Source organism: Microcebus murinus, chromosome 18 (assembly GCF_040939455.1).
Source record: "Microcebus murinus isolate Inina chromosome 18, M.murinus_Inina_mat1.0, whole genome shotgun sequence".
In the NCBI taxonomy this organism is placed as follows: Eukaryota; Metazoa; Chordata; class Mammalia; order Primates; family Cheirogaleidae; genus Microcebus; species Microcebus murinus.
In genome coordinates this window covers 45,091,369-45,099,630 of record NC_134121.1, presented here as the reverse complement: position 1 = coordinate 45,099,630, position 8,262 = coordinate 45,091,369, and the positions used below count along the sequence as shown (strand labels likewise).

Below are 8,262 nucleotides of genomic sequence, written 5' to 3'. Positions count from 1 at the left end.
TTTGGTTTTGCTTCTCCATTCTCCCCACGGGGCACTTTGCCATTGGTTGAGATTGCTCTTGGGTTTCTTGAAAGACTGTATCTGGTTAAGCTGTATCTGTCATCTTTCCCCTGTTCCTAGATTTCCCACAGGTCTTTGGTTCTCTTTTTTAAGAATGTCAGAATCCTCACAGTATTATATGCTTTTGATCTCACCCTAGCCCCTCTTCTTGTAGCTTGTCTTTTCCTCCCCATTTGGAGCTTGTTCTTTTGAAGAAATCTCTGGTGAGAGGAGCTGGAGGGAGAGAACTAACATTAAGTGTCCACTATGAAGCTGAGTATTTTATATTTTATACATGAGGAAATAGAGGCTCAGAGAAGGTAAGCAGCTTGCCTCAAGCCACAGAGCAAATCCTGGCCAGGGCAGCTGGATTCTAGGTGAGGCCTATCTAATGCCCAAGCTCATATGTGTACTCAACATGACCCATTCTCTGGGGGAAGACAGAGGCTGCTCTTGGGGCCTCAGTTCTGTCACTGTCCCTGCTGTGCCTCAGTGGTCTTTTCATTGACCATCTCCCTATGTGTCCATGCTCTTTCTGCCAGAAAGCAGCCCCAGCAGCAGCCGGTGTGGTGCCTGGCACAATGTGGGCCTTCAAAAAAATGTCTAAGGGAAACTCCAGGCTTTGGACTCCTGCCCATCTGAGGCACGCTGGTACTGCAGAGACTGGACACAACCTCTATGGTAGAGCCTGGGGCAGGGGTCCTCAAACTTTTTAAACGGGGCCAGTTCACTGTCCCTCAGACTGTTGGAGGGCCGTTGGAGAGTGCGACGCACATTCCACACATGTGCACTGTGTGCCCGGGACAAGTCGCCTGCTAAGCAGGACAGGCATCGGCGCAAAAACACCCAGTGGGCTGGATAAATGTCCTTGGTGGGCCACATGTGGCCCATGGGCCGTAGTTTGAGGACCCCTGGCCTGGGGGAAACATCCAAGCTTGGGCTTTTAAACCAAAGCCATCTTGTGGCTTCTCTGGGCTCTTGCAGGTGAAAGATGAGCCACAGCTTTCTGGGCTTGGCACTGAGCCCAGCCTGGAAAGGGAGCCATGAGTGGAGGCACCCACAGGGAAGGAGCTGGGGCTCCTGTCGCCTGGTCTGTGGCATGGTGTAGGGATGGGAAGCCCCTCGGGGCTGCTGACACCCAGGTGAGGGAGACAGTGGCAGCATTCATCCTGGGGCCCTCCATCCCACTAGCAACTCTACTCCCTCCAGGAACCCCTGGTTCCCCAGCCCTAGAGATCTTACTCCCAGAAGGTCACCCCCTAATTTCCTTTCAAGTGTGAGCTTACTCTTAGACAAGTATTTGTGTTTTAATCAAGGCCTCCTGAAAAACTGCTGCAAGACCCAAAGGAATTAAAATGAGTGGTATTCACTCTGCATTGAGTAAGATAAAAAATAAAAATAATAAAATGAGTGGTAGAATATCAGGCAGGCAAGGGTGATATTTTGGGTAAGGGAGCCTCGAAACACGGCACAGAGGCCACAGAAAACTGACCCACCCTTGAGGTTAGCCCTGAGCAGAGCCCTGGAAGGCACTGCCCCCCTCCCCCATTCCCAGGTTGAAAATTGAAGGCTATCTGGTTGTGGCTTTGGGGCAAGTCAGGGGATTGGGCTGGCACCCCCCCCCTTCCTGTGCTTGTCCCACTGGGGTGCCTGCTCTGGGTAGAGCCAAGGCTGCTTCTTCCTCTACAGATCACTCAACCAGCAAGCCCCATCCAGTCTGTGGCTGCCTGGGGTCACCCTCAACAGGCATGGCTTTTGGTTCATCCTGGCTGTCCCAGGGCCAGGGTGGGGGGTGGTCTGTAGTCAGCTGCCTGGGTCAGAAGATGGCTTGCAGAAGGAGTCTGGCAGCCCCTTGGCATGGTTGACCAACTCGTAGGAGTCCCGAATATCTGCCAGGCCAAACCAGAAGAAGATCCACTGCTTGTTGGAGAAGCTTCCATCACTGTGCTTGAAGTACCTGGGTCAGGGGCAGTGGAAGGCAGATTTTAGAGCAAAGCCAGTGCTCACTACTCACTGATTCTGTTTTGTTTTTTAATTTTAATTTTTTTCTTGAGACAGGGTCTTGCTCTGCCTAGGCTCTAGAGTGCAGTGGCATCATCATAGCTTACTGCAACCTCAAACTCCTGGCAAGTGATCCTCCCATCTCAGCCTCCCAATGTGCTACAATTACAAGTGTGATCCACCACACCTGGCACTGATTCTGTTTTCAAAAAACATTTAAGGACCTATGACATGCTATATACCCCGCTGGAACCTGTTATCTGTTATCTCATTTTATCCTCACAGCAGGGGCCTGAGTCTGGTATTGTTTTTTTTAATTAATTTTTTTTTTTTAATGAGACAGAGTCTCACTGTGTTGCTCAGGCTAGAGTGCCGTGGTGTCAGCCTAGCTCACAGCAACCTCAAACTCCTGGGCTCAAATGATCCTTCTGCCTAAGCCTCCTGTGTAGCTGGGACTACGGGCATGTGCCACCGTGCCCGGCTAATTTTTTTCTATATATACATTTTAAGTTGGCCAATTAATTTCTTTCCATTTTTAGTAGAGACAGGGTCTCACTATTGCTCAGGCTGGTTTCAAACTCCTGACCTTGAGCGATCCACTTGCCTCAGCCTCCCAGAGAGCTAGGATTACAGGTGTGAGCCACCGCGCCTGGCCAGGAGTCTGGTATTGTTATTTCATAGGAGCAGGTAAGGCTCAGAGAAGTTAGATAATTTGCCAGGGTCACAGAGCTAGGAAGGTCAAAGTAAGGACCTTCCTTGCTCTCTCCACTCTATCTTGGGCCATGCAGCAGAGAGAGGGTTCTTGTTCACTTCTTAGTGCACACAGGCAGGGTAGTAAGGGATGAAGGATAACTGCTGAAGGATGGAGTGGAGCGGCTGTGCCACGGGAAGTGCAATGGGCCTGGGGTCAGGAGCTTGGTTATTGGGCCTGAAATAGAGCCTGAAGGGTTAGGATGTGTGAGGCTTAGGAGGTGCCACTCGCTTTAAGGAAAGCAGGGTTAGGTGTGGTCTACCTCTAGAGAAATCTCAGGCTCCCTGTGTGGTTGGCCCCCTGGGGAATGTCACTGGGCGACACTGGGCGGGCCCTTCCCAGGGGAAGGGAGGTGGTCTTGGCTGGTGAACCCAGGGGCCAGGTTGGCCAAGGCTGGAGAGGAGATGGCGGGGCCAGCCCAGAGCTGGGAGGGGCAGGACCTACCACGGATTGATGGGGTTGGTGACCCGGGAGCGCCAGAAAAGCGTCTGCAGGTCCTGCCGCAGGCACTCCCACAGCATCTGGCCGGAGCCTTGACCCTGGCGGCTGGAGCTCACCACAAATTTGTCCAGGTACGGGGTGCCCCCCAGTACGGGCTCCATGGTCAGAATGGCCGCCGCGTTGTACCTGGCGCATCAGAAGAGAGGCAGGCTGGGACCTCTCTTTGTCCCGAAGCTGCCCGACTGTGTCCCTCGCACTCTGCCCTATGGGGCCCGCAGGCTCACCCCTCAGAGACGTAGATGCAGTGCAGCCGCGAGCGCAACGAGGCCAGGTAGTCGTCCCGGAGCTTCTTGCCGAAGCTGGCGTTGACCAGGGCCACGAGACGGCCCTGGTCCAGGCTGTCCAGGTTGCGCACCCGCAGCATCCGCTCTGCGTTCTTGAACAGGGTTCCGGACCCTGCAGGAGAGAGGAAATCGGAGGGGCTCGTTAAGCCCGAGAGTCCGGCCCCACCCACTCCTCCGTCTCGCAGCCCGGTGGGGGCTGTAGGTAGGGTAGGGGCCGGTGGGCCGTTGTCCCTCTGTGGGAGACCTCTGCAACGAAGCGATTCTGTCGTCTGCATGCATTTGTCTGTGATTCTCACTCAAGGAGATGCTTTACTCAAGCTCCGCCCATCGCCTGTAGTCCCACCCACTTCCCTTAATCCCGCATCTCTCCCTAAAGTCTACCACCCCCCTGGTCCCGCCCCTACGAGCCCCGCCCATTTACAATTGCTCCCGCCCACTCAAGTCCCGCCCCTCTCCTTAGTTCCACCGAAGTTGCATCCCAGTCCGGTGGGTCTCCTGCTCTGCACAGCTCGCAGGTTTGGACAGGAGCAGGAAGCCATTGCTGTGCCGTCGCCCTGCGGCTTCTGGGCGGGTGGGGAAGCCGCTACTCCTGCTCACCCCGGTGACACCCCCGGGACACAGCTCCTGCCCGCCCGCGTCCGCACCCCTGTTGCTGAAGAGCTCGGTGAGCAGCGTGCTGGAGGCAGTGATGACCGCCGAGGAGTGGTGGGGCAGGCGGCTGAGCACGTCCGCGATGAGCCGCATCTGCTGCCGTTCTTTGGTGCTCAACCAGTCGGCGTTGGTCACCAGGTCCAGGTCGGCGGGCAGGTTCACGTTACTCAGGACCTGCGTCCAGAGCGAGGGGGTGAGCCTCCAGCCCACAGCCGGCCACGGACCGCTCCCCTGACTTCCTGACCTGCCTCGCAGACCTCTCCTCTCTGGCCCCTTTGCCCTTATTTCCTCCCGTAGTCCTCGGTCTGGCAGGGCTCAGATCTGAGCACCGGGGCCTGAACCCCTTCCAGGCACTCCATTCTGCTTTCCTACCCACTGGGCTTACGAGGGACTCTGCGGCCCATCCAGGAGGCGTGCAAGGGGGTAAGAGAGGGGGCTCAGCCAGGCCCGGAGTCGCGAGGTGGGGTGCACGAAAGGAAGGGCGCACCTTCTGACTGCCGTCGCGCAGGCCGCCTGTGTTATTGAGGAAGATGATTTTGGTGGGCCGCAGCGCCTTGGCCAGCGACGCGGTCACCTCCAGCGAGTCGAGAAGCACCGAGCGGCGCGCGGCGGTCTCTCCGATGGGGCACAGGATGGGGATGCTGCCCGACTCCAGGCACCACTGCAGCAGGTCCGTCTCCACTGAGACGACGCCGCCGTAGCTGTGGGCCAGACATAGTGCTCGAGAGGGCCCCCTCCAGGCCCGCCGGTCTAGGCAGGACTGGCCAGAGTAGCGCGCCCTGAGGATGCGCAGGGGCGGGGAGGGCCGTCGCTAACCTGGCATGGGGAGCTGGCTCGGCAGCGCCTAGCACCGACCCGCCGCCAAAAAAAGGCACAGCAGTGGCGGCGTTGTGCCGTAACGCGTCCACCAGCACCTTACAGCTCTGGGCGAGCTGCGCCTTGGCCTCCCAGAAGGAAAGACAGCCCGAGGGCGCCGTGGGGGCGGGCAGCCCCAGGACCACCAACGGCTTCATGTCCATGCGCTGCAGGAAGGCCAGGGCAAAGGCCAGGCTGGATACGGCCTGCTGGCACTTGAACACCTCCTCGTCTACCTGCGGAGGAGTGGGTGTTCAGGGGGCACGACACTGCCCGGAGCCTCTTGCTCCTATAGCCCGGCCCTCAGGTCCCCTAGGTAACCCCACGCTGCCCAGGAAGCTATTAGACCCCACTTCTGGTCACGGGTGCCCACCTGCTCCGCCCTTTGCCCGGTTGGGTCTTGCTACTCCCTTATCTCACATTATTCCCTCCACTCCTCCCTTCGACCTTGGACTCTGGGGCACCTTGGGGGCAGGGTTAATGCAAGCAGCTCCTATTCCGGTCCATATGAACCCCTAACTGCGCCCATGGTGGGGTGCGATCTCCAAGCTCACTTGGGCTGGGTGCGAGGCTTCTGGGGGAGCTCACGACCTTGCCCATCCCTGGCACGGGTCTGGGTTCCTCCGCGCCCCTTCCGTGCTCCTCTGCGCAGTCTGCAGCCTGTACTGCCATGCCTGACGACCTGTCGCCACACAACCCCCATCCCCTTGCTGTGACAGACAGATGCCGAGCTCCGCTCACCTCGATGACGGCGAACGGCTTGTCCGCGGAGTGGTAGGAGGTCTGGAACTGCGTGAGCCAGTGGCGCGCCTCCCCCGGGCTGGCCCCGCACTGGTTCAGGAAGGCCTGGATGTCCCGCTGCACCAGTGAGCGACCAACCGGCGGCTCGGGGGACTCAGAGACCACCGGGGGTGCGGGAGTTGGAGTCCCCGACGGCTCCTCTGCCTCCTCCCGCGGGGGCTGGGCCTGCGCCCAGGCTGTGCTGAGCTGGCGCCCCGGGCTGGCGCCCCCCGCCGCCCGCCGCTGCGCGCTGCCGCTCAGCCTCCGGGCGCCCCCAGTGCCTCTGGGACAGCGAAGCCTCCCGCCCACAGCCGTGGCCCGAAGTGCGGTGGCCACCCGCGCCGTCGCCATGACAACCAACCCACTTGCCCCCCCAAGCGTGGCAGCCTGTCTGGAGCGTCTGACACTGGGGGGCTCTTAACTTGCGGCGGGGCGGGGCTGGATCAGGCCGGGGCGGGGTCCAGCCTGGGCGCGTTTGAGGAGGGTCAGGCCACAGGTCAGGGGGCGGAGCCTCCAGGATCCCCGCCCCTGGAGGGACTAAACCACTATCTAGGATCACGAGGCTGAGATTAAGGGTGGCGGGCCATCTTTAATCTGCTGCCAAGGCAAGTTCCAGGAAGGGCTCAGCCGACCCAGAGGTGGCTTTGGGAGCCTTCGGAGTCTTGGATGATTAAACGGGACGCTGACTAGGGCAGGAAGGGAGAGCTGGTGGCAGTTAGCACAGGACTCAGAGAGGCACTGGAAGGACAGATGGGAGAAGAGTAAGGAGGGTGGAGGGGTGCAGGCCTTGCTGGAGAGTGTGGGTGCGTCCATACCATTGTCTGAGCTCAAAGAAGATTGGAATGATCCTGAGGTTACCAGGGTTTGCCGAATTCCAGTCACTGGGTACCACCTTGAGAAGTTTTGTTTCTTTAATTTATTTTTTGTTTTTATTTTTTTAGAGATGAAGTCTCGCTATGTTGTCCAACCTGGCCTCAAGCAATTCTCCCTCCTCACCTTCTGAATGGCTGGGACTACAGGTTTATGAGATTACAGGCTATCGATGCCCTGTTTACCTTGAGGAATTTTGTCTTATCTTCAAAACACTCATTAATATTAAAGTCTCTTGCTCAAGCTGGTCTCGACCTCCTGAACTCAAACGATCCTCCCGCCTTGGCCTCCCAGAGTGCTACAATTACAGGCGTGGGCCACCGTGCCCAGCCTAATGCTTTTCTTTAAATTTAAAGTTTATCTGTATCAGAACTATAGCTAGAAGACTGGCATCACTTGCTGTAAACAGGAGAAGGCCCTAAGAATCAAGTGAGAACAAAACGATGTTACTAAATTGCAGCTGGATAGTGTTTTTTTTTTTTTTTTGAGACAGAGTCTCACTTTGTTGCCCAGGCTAGAGTGAGTGCTGGCATCAGCCTGGCTCACAGCAGCCTCAAATTCCTGGGCTCAAGTGATCCTGCTGCCTCAGCCTCCCGAGTAGCTGATACTACAGGCATGCACCACCATGCCCGGCTAATTTTTTCTATATATATTAGTTGGCCAATTAATTTCTTTCTATTTATAGTAGAGATGGGGTCTGGCTCTTGCTCAGGTTGGTTTCCAACTCCTGAGCTCAAACAATCAGCCTCCCAGAGAGCTAGGATTACAGGCGTGAGCCACCGCGCCCGGCCTGCAGCTGGATAGTATTGCCTGCTGCTCTGTCCTAACATGGAAGTTACCATGTGAGGCTGCCTTTTTGGTAGAATCACAGCTGACATGTGCAGAATGGCAGGCAGTGTGCACATGGCTTCACAAACAGTGACTCATTTAATCTTTGCAGTGACTCCAGGACGGGTATTACTATTACCCCCCTTTTACAGGTGAGAAAATTGAAGCACAGAAATATGTGAGGGCCAAGATCACTCAGGTCACAGTGGAGCTGGTCTTGGAAGCAAAGCTGTTCTGCTTCAGATCCATGCTCTTTTTTTCTTTGAGACAGGGTCTTGCCCTGTCATCTGGGCTTGAGTACAGTGGTACCATCATAGCTCACTGCAGCCTCCATCCTCCTGCCTCAGCCTCCCGAGTAATTGGGACTACAGGTGCAAGCCGCCACACCCAGCTAATCTTTTCTATTTTTAGTAGAGATGGGGTCTCACTCTTGCTCAGGCTGGTCTCAAACTCCTGAGCTCAAGTAATCCTTCCCAAAGTGCTAGGATTACGGGTGTGAGCCACCACACCTGGCCCCAGATCAGTCCCAGATCAATGCTCTTAAGCAAGATTTGGAAAAGACTTGAAAGACTTGAAAACTTTCACAGGATGTGATTCAATATTACCTAATACTGTGTTACGTGCTGCCTGAAAGCACCTTCTCGCGCTGTCAATCGTGCACATCCTGCGCTCAGGAACACTGTGATCCAGTCCCATACTGTT

At 56.5% G+C, this 8,262-nt stretch overlaps 1 protein-coding gene and 1 long non-coding RNA gene across 2 annotated transcripts; one reads left to right on the top strand and one right to left on the bottom strand.

The window, feature by feature from the left end:
- Nucleotides 1-1,458: 1,458 nt before the first annotated feature.
- On the bottom strand, nt 1,459-6,272 carry NAGS (N-acetylglutamate synthase). The gene is made up of 7 exons (XM_012786682.3): nt 5,824-6,272; nt 5,044-5,318; nt 4,715-4,928; nt 4,221-4,401; nt 3,517-3,688; nt 3,236-3,418; nt 1,459-1,996 (listed from the first exon to the last, which is right to left on the bottom strand). Exons 1-7 carry the CDS (start codon nt 6,211-6,213, stop codon nt 1,843-1,845), a joined length of 1,569 nt encoding a protein of 522 aa, XP_012642136.2. The 5' UTR covers nt 6,214-6,272; the 3' UTR covers nt 1,459-1,842.
- On the top strand, nt 5,848-7,004 carry LOC142861960 (uncharacterized). The gene is made up of 2 exons (XR_012913092.1): nt 5,848-5,948; nt 6,804-7,004. It is a non-coding gene; the product is annotated as an uncharacterized LOC142861960 (long non-coding RNA).
- Nucleotides 7,005-8,262: the final 1,258 nt, after the last annotated feature.

Excerpts from the sequence above, each read along its gene's own strand:
- NAGS (XM_012786682.3), bottom strand. The coding sequence starts at position 6,213 with ATGGCGACGGCGCGGGTGGCCACCGCACTTCGGGCCACGGCTGTGGGC. Across the intron at positions 3,419-3,516 it reads TGCATCTACGTCTCTGAGGG|GTACAACGCGGCGGCCATTC; the intron begins GTGAGCCTGCGG and ends CTGATGCGCCAG. Across the intron at positions 1,997-3,235 it reads ACCAACCCCATCAATCCGTG|GTACTTCAAGCACAGTGATG; the intron begins GTAGGTCCTGCC and ends CCCCTGACCCAG.